Below are 12,848 nucleotides of genomic sequence, written 5' to 3'. Positions count from 1 at the left end.
GAGGAGAAACATAAATATCCAAGCACTCTAAGTCTTATTGATGGGTTGTATTGAAAGGGTTTTCACTTTCAAGTTCTTAAACACTCTATATCAAGTTTTATTTATCAAAATGTCAGTGTCTTGTGCAGAATGATAGTGTTGAAACAATTCTGGCAGCTTTGCAAGTGAAACGCATAATAGGAGTTTCTGTACTCTAAACTGGAGTATTTACATAAGCTATTGATTCCTGGAATACAAATCCCTGAACTCATGGTTGAGAATTCATAAAATATAGCAGTGTTTGTCAAGTTCAAAGGAAATTATCATTTTCTAAGTATAGTTATTCAGACAGAACTTTCCAAAAATGATCTTTCAACAAGAGCTGTTCTTTTCAGAGATTTAATTAGTTGAAAAAGCACCCTTTAAGATGGACATATTGTTCATTTCAGCTAACCTGTGCAATCACAAACTCACTACAGAAGAAATGATAACAAACAAAATATTAACAATGAACATTGTGGTAGAGACTGTGGAGGATGAGGTATTGTAGAAAATTGGAGGAGATCCTTCTGTCTCCACGGGAGGCTTTAGAGAGGCATCTATACAGACACCATCAGCAATACATACATCAACAGCATCAGTGTCTTTTACATCAGCTTTCTCCTTACAACTCAAGTTGGTATAACAGCTGCAATAAAATTTTTCAGAAAATTCCTCCAGGTCTTCAACTGTTGGTTTTCCATGTACTGTGAACTTTCCACCTTTCTCCAGTCGAATATCAAAATTGTCTGGGTTGAGGTGAAGATAGTCACTTGAATTCCAGTCCTTCCTTATACACACTCCTTGCTCCTGGCAAAGCACTTGGCTACACATTTTGGCTGCTAGTGTGACGTTGATTATGTAAGGATTCAGTATAGTCTCCATGTAAGTGTCTAGGAGCAAGCAAGATTTCTGTAAAATTATAAGACAGAATATCAAAGGACAAGTTAGTTGATATGTGAATTAATTTACTGTACTACACAATTTTTTACAGAAGAATGCAAAACCAGAGGTAGCAAGAAGTAGAAGATAATTTCTTTTTTACCTTAACCAACAAGATTATTCCAATTGCTTTTTGTAAGACTTACAAGTTTCACATGCCACTTCATTCCACTGAATTACTGACTAATTGAGGCTTAATATTCCTTACCCTTGCTCTTCCTCCATAATTCATAACATTATCCGGGGATAGAATCCTACAGCTGTTACAGTATGTTAGAGTATGGTCTCTAGGATCCATTTGCCCTGATTGGAGTCCCAGTTCCATTAGTGACTAGCTGTAGGAACTTGGGAATTTCTTAAGCTTTCTAAGTCTTAGTTTCCTATCTGGGTGACTTTGGGCAAGTTGATTAACTTGATTATGCTTCAGCTTTATCATCTGGAAAATAAGGATAATTATGATGCTTACCTCATAAAGTTGTTATGAAAATAGATTTTAAAAGAACAATACATATAAATGTGCTGAACACAGGGGCATACCATATCTTCAGTTGACCCTCAATAAATTACAAATAAATGTAAGAAACACTACATTTGTCAGACAATTTTTTTCCTGAGACAAATTCTCATTCTGTCGCCCAGGCTGGAGTACAGTGGTGCAGTCTTGGCTCACTACACCTTTGATCTCCTGGATGCAAGCAGTCCTCCTGTCTCAGCCCCCTGAGTAGCTGGAACTATAGGCATATGCCACCAAATCTGTCTAATTTTGGTTTTATTCTGTGGTAGAAGTGAGGTCTTACTATGTTGCCCAGGCTGGTCTCGAACTCCTGGGCTCAAGCAATCTTCCCACCCCATCCTTCCACAGTGTTGGGATTACAGGCATGATCCACCATGCCTCGCCTGCCAGACAAGTTTAAATAGCATGGAAAAGGCTTATAATTTGGCTTATAAATTGCTGGCTCAAATACGTTAAACAGGTTCAATTGAGTATACTTTCTACTAAATGTTATGTATAGTCAAGTTATGGGTGAATAATGACAACTCTTTTACAGATTTGGCAGACTATGAGTGATGACTAACTAAAATGATTCATCTTGAGACTGGCATGTTCTAAACCCTGGACACTATCCTCTAAGAAATATTGAAGTTGATCACTTTTTTTCATATTCAACAGTTCCATTGAATGAGGTAGTTGTGCTAGTCCTTTTTCAGGTCAAAGGAAGTGGTGGTGGTAGATATGCAGGCATGTGAAGGAATCTCGGCAGCTTCCATCTGAATATATTTCTTTTCATCTTCCTTGAGATGATGTCATCTATTGTTGGCAGAATAACTGATTGCCAAAATTGTCTGCATCCTAATTCCCTGGAACCTGTGACAATGTGAGCTTACATGGCAAAAGAGACTTTGCAGATGTGATTAAGGAATGGATCTTGAGAAGGGGAGATTATCCTGAATTATCAAGATGGACTCAATGTAACTACATGACTCTTTGAAAGTGTAGAAAGTTTTCAAGCTGAGTTAGAAAGATGAAGTGAAGGAAGGAGAAATTCAAAGTGTAAGAGAGATTCAATGCACCTTGGCTGACTTTCAAGATAGAAGAGGGCCCTGAGCTAAGGAATGTACTGGCCTCTAAAAGCTGGAAATAGCCATTTGCCAATAGCCAGCCAGATAATGGGGATCTCATTGCTACAAGCACAAGGAAGTGAATCTGCCAACAACCCAAATGAGCAAGTATCTTCTCCTAGAAAGGAATTCAGCCCTGCTGTCACCTTGATTTTAGTCCATTGAAACTCATATTGGACTTCTGATCTAAGAACTATAAGATAACAAATTTCTTCTATTTTTTTAAACCACTAAGTTTGTTGTAATTTTTATGAAAGCAATAGAAAACTAATACACCATCCATCTTCTTAACAATCCAGTAGTTTTGAATGGTGTTTAGAATGAAATTCAACTTCTTCTCTTGACTTGTGCACAATGTGACACGGTATAACCCTTTCCTCCTCTTGTACAACCTTCCCATATCCATTCTACCTTAGACATAGTAGCTATTTCACTAGCACGGCAGTTTCATTTCAAACTGCACTTACTGTTCCCACTGCTTGGAATGGTCTTTCCTCTAATTTTTACCACAATTGACTTCATCCTGTCATTCAGATGGCAGCTTCAAATTAGACAACGCCCTTCTCTGATACCTTCCTTGTTAAGTTCTCCACATCTCTGTTTTAATTCTCTGTGTAGCACTTACCATATCAAAAATGTTTCTTACTTGTGTACTTTTTAAGTACTCATAAGTTCCAAGAGTACATAGACTTTCTCAATATTCTTCAACACTATGTTCCCAATACAAGGGAAATGAGAATTTATACCAAGTTCAAATAACATTGCAGCTGCTTTCTCAACTCCACAGAGACAAGGGTTATACAAAGAGGAGTAAAAGGGTGAGAATGACTTGAGAATCATTAACCTGCATACTTTGTAGTCTATGGAAATACATTAAAAGTGGCTCTCTAACAGGTAAGACTTGGTTCTTATCATTTTTGTGTCTGTGTGTGTGTGTGTGTGTGTATATCTATATCTATATCTATCTATCTATCTATCTATATATATATATATCCATGGTGTAAATCCTCCTGCCATGGCCAATTTCAAGCTACCTCCCAAACATTACTGAATGCAGATCTGGGAATCAAGTATACCACCATTACACATTATGGTAGCATGCCATGAAGTAGTACATTATTACATAGTATTTCCATTTATAAAGGTATGAAAGATGTAAATAATCTCAAGAGCATGGACCATGGTAAAATGAGGTAAAATAATTGATATATTGAAATGTGTCACCTGTTTTTAACATAGTTTTTATTGTAAGTTTTTATCATTTAATTTTTAATAATGGCAGTGATTAACAACTGGCTCACAAAATCCCTGAATATTTACCAATTAGGTCTCAGTTGGGACCAGTAGGGCTGACTCTGTCACACCACCAGATCTAATAAAATGGAATGAAAAGAAATGGCTCATTTGCATTTGTTTTCTGTCAATTCCAGTAACTGCAAGTAAACCTGCAATTATCAGTTTCTTAAGTTGTCAATGAATCAGAGAAAACATGAGAAGTAATCCATGACTATTGATTGCAAATGACATAGAAAAAAGGGGAAGTAATGATAGATCTATTATTTAAAATAATCAGAAGTTGAGAAAGGTAGCAGAAATATATACAACAGAATCTATAGGGGACAATTTTGGGACAATGCCACTAAGAAGAAAATAATCATATAAAAGTTGAAGGATTGTCTCTGGTATGGATAATACTGAAGATGATTTGAGAGACATAGTAGTAGAATTTGAATCTAAGCTTAAAGGGCCACTAAAAAACAAGTGTGATACTTAAATAGTATGTCATGTCATCCTATTCATTGAGGAATGCCTGATTCACTCCTCCTCAGAGTAAGAGTGGAGTTTTCAGTTTTTTAAAAAAAGAAAAGAAAATAGTATGGAGAATTTATAAATATGTATAAGTTTTTAAATAATAGGACATTTGAGAAGGGAGTTTATGGATTTGGGGAAACAACTAATAAAAATTAAGAATTTACTTAAGAAAATTATCATTTTACAATGATTTTCTGACACATAAAATACTTTACCAAGGGTCACATACCTTTTTCTGAACTTACATTTCCTGTTATTCCTTTATATTAGAGATCCAATTAGAGACAAAAGAGTTATACAAAATAGGCAGATGGGCTCTGAGTACCTTAAAAAATTCTCATAAATGTAACTGCTGTTAAGTATTTTTAAATAAAGACTATGTCTATTCTGTCCAAACAATAAGAGATGAATACAATGCTTCTCAAAGGCTTTCTTAGACTACTAGAGTATAGACTATTTGCTAAAATCCTAAGATAGGACCCTTGGGCCATGAGCTTCATCTGGCATTCTTCATGGCACGTTCATCATTGGTATTTCCACATCCAACAGAGAAGAAAAAATTCAGCTTCAACTCAGCAATGTCCATAGGACAGCTTTCCTCTTAGGTCAAGAAGGTTGATGAGGTGGGGGATAAAGATCTGATATACAGAATTAAACAAGAATGAAAATAAAGGAACAAGGACCTATCTTCTGATACAAAACACCATGCCAGAAAATTAAGATTGTAGTCTTGTTTTTGTTACTTAATAGTCATGTAGCCTAGAGAAAATCAATTATTCACTGAATTTCTATTTCCCCACTGGAAAACGGGTATACTATTTTCTGCCTTACAACCACCACACAAATGTATTTTGATTCAGCCAGTAATACTTCAGCACCTATTACTGCCTGCTAAGCATAGTACTACTTATTTTCTTATTCAATACCAAAACAATCCCCAAAAACATTAAACATAGAAATATTTTCACCTATTTTCTACCAATTCAACTTACCATACTTCGCATTATACTGAGGCTTCCCCATATTACAATTCCAGAAGCACCCAGAGCAACAGTTTCACCAAGCGTAGACACAAGTTCTTCCTGGAAAGTGTGACAGAAAGAGTTAGCAGATAAAAACGAAATGAAAGTGCTATACATAGGACAGTAACACCGAAGCTAAGCATGCTGACCCAATAATAATAATTTTAATATTTCCCCATTATTTCTATCTCTTACACAGCCATTGCCTTACTATAAAACAAATAAGATACTATTACTGTTTCAATCACTTCTATTGAAAAGACAGCAGGCCTAAGAAATAAAAAAAAAAAGAAACTCAGTTCATACACTGTCTATACTACCTAATTCTCCCTGCCTACTAAGAGATAAAGACATTACATTAAAGATTAAGCATATTCTTATTTTGCATTCATAAAATAATGTAGAACTACTTGTGTATACATTCCTAATATTAAAAACTAGATTTCACTCCCTTCGAAAATAATATTAAATTTCAATAAACGTATTTTGTGAATTTCATTTCATAGCCCTCATACCTTGATTTACTTACTCGAGAAAGGAATTTCAAAACTTGATCAGTAAAAACTAGGCGGGCATAGACAAAAACCGGAAGTGGATTTTTTGCATCAGGTATTTTGGAAACCCTGATGGCTTCCCGAACTCGATTGCGCACATAGAGTGTAGCAACTACAACAGACTGCTGAGTGTTCAGATAAATGGATGGGTAAAGGGCAGTGCTTTCATTCCATAACCAGCTGAGATCATCATTTCTTTTTATTTCTACATCGAAGCAACTTCCATTGTAACCGGGTTTCCTATAGTGATGGTTGTAACAATCCGGAAAAAGATAATAACCCCACAAGTGATTTGGCCGAAGTGATCTTCCCAATTTTATAGTCTCTAGCATGAAATCCTTCCCTGCCTTTTCAAATTCTTGTTTAGCTTTGTCAGTGGCCTGTGGGAGACTAAGCTGTACATTTTGTTGCTGAACCAATTCAATAGACCTATTCCTGTAAACATCTTTAGGTTTCCAGTTTCTTGCCCAAGTGGGTCTCCATTCTTCCCAGTCAATAACAGCCATTCCCAAATTGTCTACTGGCATATAAAAAAGAATGTCTTGCTTAGATTTGTCCAGATGGTCTTGCAAGGAAACCTTCTGGGGGATTCCTCCATGCACAGTTACTCCTGTGGTTAGGTCTATATATGGATAGTAGCCAAGTCTATCAACATAAAATATTGTAACACCTTGCCCGGTGACGTTTATTCGGGGGCTTCCCATTAAAGTGAAGAGGCTCATATCTAGTGGCTCATCAAATTTTCCAAGACAAAATTCACTTGGGGCATTCCAGGCCCAGAGGAAAGGCACATTTGGAATAATAGGGGGTGCTCTGAAATTCAGAGTTAAGCAACACGGAATCAGAAGGAAGGTGAAAACTATCTGTGATACTCCACTTGATTTAACAAAGCTTCTGAAAAAGATGTGCTTGAATTTTAGCACTCCCATTGTAAAGAGTAATGACTGTGAAAACATTTATTTCTTCCTACACACGTTGGTTTACCCAATATTTGATGCAAAGTGTGAGCACAGATGAAAGGGAATGGAATGAATTCACTTTGGTAGATAAAGAGGTATAATGATTAAGTTACATTTAAATATTATTATTCTTGTCTCATGTTTCAGGATTGTTTTGCAAGTTGCGTCACCTATAACTGAAAAAAGAAATACAGAATACATTGTTATGATGCATTTCATAATAAAGAATGTAAGCTTCACCAAGTTCTCAACTTTAAGTGCAGGGGGTTTAATTTCATCTTAGAAGATGGAGGACCCACTCCTGTGTTTGAATCTATGAAATTATTTCCTTTCATGTATGATACAAACTCTATACTAGTTAACATTTTTCTCATCTTTCCAAATCACTACTGGGCCTACAGAAAGGAGACTGTAGCTATTTTCCTTTTGCCTTTCTGGCTGTACATAATGCTGTACCAAGCAATGCCTTAGCAAAAGCCCATTGGAGGAAAATAAATTCCAAGTTGATCCTCTCATTCTGTTTATTGCTTCCTGAAAGACCACTTGCTAGCTGTCTTCCATATACTGAAAACAACCTTTCATAGAATTCTGAAATTTCATCTTTCTCTTTCTTTCTTCTTTTTTCTCTTTTTTCACATTTTTTTTTATCAAAGGGGAGCAAACTCACTTCTGCCAGAAGTAGTAAATCAACAGTTTGGCTGAATGTATTGAATCAACCAAAAACTTCTACCAAACAAGTTGAAAGGCTCCTTGGTACACTCCTCAATCACATCTTACAATAATGTACTCTCATGTCTAAAGTTAATAAAACATTTTACTACTTTCCATTTTCTACTAAAAGGATTGGCTCTAGCCTAACTTAAGAAAAGCAATATATAGATTTTGGTCTTTTTATAGTGTTTGATAAGTAAGATTGTCTTGTCATTCTGATTGTGACAAAGCAAGGTGTTATAGCACATACTCTGGCTGTATTAAACCACAAAAGTGGTACAATAAAATGGTCTGGGCTCAAGAAATTAAACTATGTATATACTCAGCATTTAGGATTTGCAAAAATTACCTGCAAGAAGATATATTTAAATGTTCTGTGATTCTAGGAGGGAATTGGAAACTTTCTTTTAAATTAGATTAGTAGTATACTGCTTTATGAAAGTATAACAAGAATTATACTATTCTTCCCAGGAACATGTGTCCTTACCATAGCAAATTATCCGGTGATTTCCTTTGCTGAAAAATATATGACTCTAAAGAGATCACCATATCAGAATAAAATAAAATTATAAAGACTATTATAGTCTCATGTTTTGAAGATAGTGAATTTTTCCCTTCATGTTTAGAACATACAAAGTACCTAAAGATTTTTGTAGCTTAAATACTCATAAATTTCTTTATTCAGGACCTAGATAATCTTCACCTAAAATAATATTAGGGGGAAAAACGAATTGCTTTTAAATACCAACTATCAATACTAATGCCTGAATGGCAGGGACAGGGAAAAGAAAATGGAATAAAGGATTAACTTTCCCTGTATCTCAGGGAAGGAGTAAGCTAATCCTACTGAAATTAACATTTAAATCTATTTACACGTGTTCATTTTATGTAAGAAAAAGATGGGGGACCGGGCTCAATGGCTCATGCCTGTAATCCCAGCACTTTGGGAGGCCAAGGTGGGCGGATCACCTGAGGTCAAGAGTTTGAGACCAGCCTGACCAACATGGTGAAACCTCATCTCCACTAAAAATACAAAAATTAGGCAAGCGTGGTGGTAGGCTCCTGTAATCCCAGCTAGTCAGGAGGCTGAGGCAGGAGAACCACTTCAACCCAGGAGGCGGAGGTTGCAGTGAGCCGAGATAGCACCACTGCACTTCAGCCTTGGTGACAGAATGAGACTCTGTCTCAAAAAAAAAAAGAAAAAAAGAAGAAAAAAAGAAATGAAAAACATGGGGCAGAATGAGCCTGTTGAGAATGTCTCTACCCATAGAAGTCTTCAAAAAAGAATGGACACTTCTATGCTTAAAATTTTAATCAGTGAAATATCTTTTCCTCAGCATAAATCTAAGGCAAAGCCTTGGAACAGAGAATTGGCACAAAATTGAGGATAAACCTAGAAGTTAGCATCAAGAATAACATCTTTTTGTTTAAAGTATCTAATAGAGAACTTTACCTGTTTACAGAGAAAACCTGACATTGGCCTAGACAAAGAATTTATGACTAAGACCCCAAAAGTAAATGCAACAAAAACAAAAATGGAACAAACTGGACTTTATTAAACTAAAAAGCATCTTCACAGCAAAGAGGATAATCAACAGACTAAACAGAAACCTACAGAATGGGACAAAATGTTTGCAAATTATGTCACTGACAAAGGATTAATACACAGAATCTACAAGGAACTCAAACAAAATTGAAGAAGAAAACAAACAACCCAATTAAAAAGTGGACAAAGGACATTAACAGACATTTTTCAAAAGAAGACATGCAAGAGGCCAATAAATGTATGAAAAATGCTCAACATCACTAACCACCAGAGAAATGCAAGTCAAAACTGCAATGAGATACCATCTTACACCAGTCAGAATGGCTATTATTAAAAAGTCAAAAAAAATGTTGTCATGGATGCAGAAAAAAGGACACACTTATACACTTCTGGTGCAAATGTAAATTAGTACAACCTCTATGGAAAACAGCGTGGAGATTTCTCAAAGGACTAAAAATAGAACTACCAATCATCCTAACAATGCTATTACTGGCTATCTACTCAAAGGAAAAGAAATCGTTATATAAAAAAGACAACTTCATTCAAATCTTCATTGTAGCACTATTCACAAGAGCAAAGTCATGGAATCAACCTAAGTGTTCCTCATTGGTGGATTGGAAAAAGAAAATGAGGTGTATATACACTATGGAATACTATTCAGCCATAAAAAAAATAAAATCATGTTCTTTGAAGCAACATGGATAGAGCTGGAAGTCATTATCCTAAGTGAAACAACTCAGACACAGAACTGCATGTTCTCACTTTTAAGTGAGAGCTAAACAATGAGTACTCATGGACATAAAGATGGAAACAATAGACATTGGGGACTCTGAAAGGGAGCAGGTTGGGAGGGGGATGAGGATTGAAAAATTACCTGTTGGTTACATTGGTCACAATCTGGGTGATGGGTACACTAGAAGCCCAATCCTACCATTATGCAATATATTCATGTTACACACTTGAACATGTAACCCTTAATCTAAAATAAAATTAAATTTAAATATCTTTTAATGAAAAAGATACCATTAAAAAAATAAAAATAAATACATAGATACCCTAATAGAGAACCTCATCTTCCTGGAAAATCTTAACTAATTTAACCCCAGGTAATAATGCCTGACCTTATCTTTCCACTAGTATTCCTAAGCTCTATATTCAATTTATACCTATTAAAGTTGCATTTTTAAGTGTCTTCCTTGCTCATTGTGTAGATAATTGCTTCTTAAAGCACTTCTGCTAAGTCTTTGCTATCCCCCAAACCCAAACAATAGCACTTACCCAGAAGTCTGCTTTCAAAGTCCAGCCACCCAATGTCTCTTCAGTAGTATCAAGACAAGAAGTTGGCTGGTCTCAATGTCTTCCTAGAGCACTGGCTAGTCATTAGCATCCCTTTGAAAAAAAATAAAAAAGATTATTTTCTCTCAAAATAGATTTAGAAACTTTAAATTCTGAATATATCTAAAATTCTACTTAAACTCTTATTCCTGTTGTAAAGGCATTTTATCACTGGAACACATGCTAGCTAAATCCTTTGAACTAGGAATCCCTTGTCTAAGGATAAGTTCAAAATGATTTTGTAATAAAAATTATGTAGCTATGTGTAGTTATTCACACATGTAGTATTCACCACTATGTATTGTAGCATCTATGAAATGAGAAAAAATAAAAAGCAAGTTCAATACCCAATGATAAGAAATGATTTAATATGGTATTTCAACCTGAAAGAATGTATGCAGATATCAGAACTAGTTACAAAGATAATGATACAACATGTAAATATGTTTGCCTAAAATACGAAGTGAAATAAAGTACAAAACTACACACTGTTGAAGTATGCAAAAACATGTATGTGCATGCTTAAGGAATTAAAACTATTCAAAACTGTGAAAGAATATTTGTATTTTCTGAGTGTCCATTATATATTTCTGATCTTCTAATTTTCTTTCATCCAACTATCATCCTGTTTCTCAAATAAAAAGTGGAAATGAATAAAATTTTAATGTTAGAAAATAGTTTGCCAGAACAAATTTGAATCTCAGCTTCCCTTCAGTGAGGAAAGACAAATAACCATAAACCTCTCCACACATTATCTACCAGGATGCTTGTACAGGGGATTCTTGTTCTTGTAAGAGGAAGAGGAGTTGATGATTGTGAAATTCTTTTTCGAATAAATGCTACTGTGTATATTTAAGGTATACAACATGATGTTTTGGGAAGATTAGGATTTTTGAGGTAAGGAGAGGAGAGTATCAGACAGGAAAAAAAAAAAAAAAGAGCCAAATTTCTTGGCTTAGTCCTCTGCTTTTCTTTTCCACAACAAACGCTTTATTTCCATGACAAATGCTTTCTCTCTAGAGAATCATAACGGATATAGATGTCAGTCAAGACACTGCCTTCAGAATCTACCTTTTGGAATTCCCATTTCCTGTGAGTTTATGTATACATTATCTCAATGGAATTAAGAACTGAATTTAGACACAATCCTCTTACCATTAAAATTGTTATAGATTTTGGATATAAATTATGATCATAAATATTTTTAAAAATTTAGAAATATGGACAAATATTGAAAAAGGCAAGACTATAACTTTGGTGAAAGCAAACCATAACATTACCAAAGGGGGAGGAGCAAAGAGAGTCCCAAATCTAAGTCATGCACAAGGCACCTCGTCAATTTCCATTTCTCTACAGACCTCACTCAAAACTACCAAACTTTGTTACAATACTGAAAATGGCCTCCAGCCTCGGGAAGCCTGAGGATACTGAGATAACTTTAGTGTTCTAAATTACTTCTGTACATACTGTGGGAATCATTCTTTAACATGAAAAATGAAAAGCAAATTTCCACATGAGTGGTAGGTCCCAAGCTGATTGCCCTCGTATCCTCATCGCATTTGGTAGGATGTGTGGCATTTCCAAGGTACATAGTTCATAAGTCCAACCCAAAGGCTGACTAATACATCCAGTTACAAGTAACAGTGACTCCAAGCTAAGAGTTTTAAAGAAACTTTTAAGAGACCAGCATAATATCCCCAAAAGCGTATTTTTTCTCCTAAAGTAAAAATATTTACAAGTATTTTCACGAATGAAAGGAGCTTTTGTGTAAGATTATTTTCTAGGAAACTTCTTAAACTATTGTATTTTATAAATAAATTGACCAGAAATAGATTATCATAAACTTGATTCAACAAGAGAAGTTAATCCCATTGTAGGTGGCATTTCATCAACTCTTTTTTCTTTCCTCTTTATTATTGTTGTCATAATTATTCCTCTCCTTTGGTTCTTTCAGCCTCGTCTTAACTTTCTCAGTGTCACCTAGATATGTTTTGAACAAGCCAGATATTCTTGAGGTTAAAGAAACTGCTTAAAATGTGGCACATTACAGAACTTTGTATCTTTTTTTTACAAAACCATACCTGCTTTTTGCTACAAAGCTGTGCAGTAGAAAGAACAAAAGGCAACTTACTTTTAAAGTAAAAACTGAAAAGTTTTCCTTTAAGATGTGATTAGGTCAGAAGTCACTCCAATCTATTAGCTCTGCAGTATTAAACCTGTTGGGTGAGAAAAAACAGCCCTTTGCCCAGTCAATTAAAGGAAGATTTAATCTTTTGAAATGTTACTGTGTAATGTGGTAGGGAAACCTGTCTGTGTGTGTGTGTTTGTG

General features: G+C 35.2%; 1 protein-coding gene across 2 annotated transcripts in view; it reads right to left on the bottom strand.

Annotated features, from left to right (window-relative positions):
* Positions 1-362: 362 nt before the first annotated feature.
* The window catches only part of LOC101003017 (hyaluronidase PH-20), a 34,475-nt gene continuing 21,989 nt past the window's right edge, over positions 363-12,848 (bottom strand). The window contains exons 2-6 of one of the 2 annotated variants that reach the window (XM_009203805.4): positions 12,651-12,735; positions 10,463-10,573; positions 5,944-7,103; positions 5,385-5,474; positions 363-930 (exon numbers count right to left, since the gene is read on the bottom strand). In XM_009203805.4, the coding sequence (XP_009202069.3) occupies positions 442-930; positions 5,385-5,474; positions 5,944-6,924 (1,560 nt within the window). In that variant the 5' untranslated portion in view covers positions 6,925-7,103; positions 10,463-10,573; positions 12,651-12,735 and the 3' untranslated portion in view covers positions 363-441. The remainder of the gene's footprint in view (positions 931-5,384; positions 5,475-5,943; positions 7,104-10,462; positions 10,574-12,650; positions 12,736-12,848) is intronic. The other variant, XM_009203806.4, reaches the window with a different exon arrangement.

The sequence above is a fragment of the Papio anubis genome, unplaced genomic scaffold, assembly GCF_008728515.1.
Source record: "Papio anubis isolate 15944 unplaced genomic scaffold, Panubis1.0 scaffold112, whole genome shotgun sequence".
NCBI lineage: Eukaryota > Metazoa > Chordata > Mammalia > Primates > Cercopithecidae > Papio > Papio anubis.
This window is presented reverse-complemented; position numbering and strand designations above follow the sequence as displayed.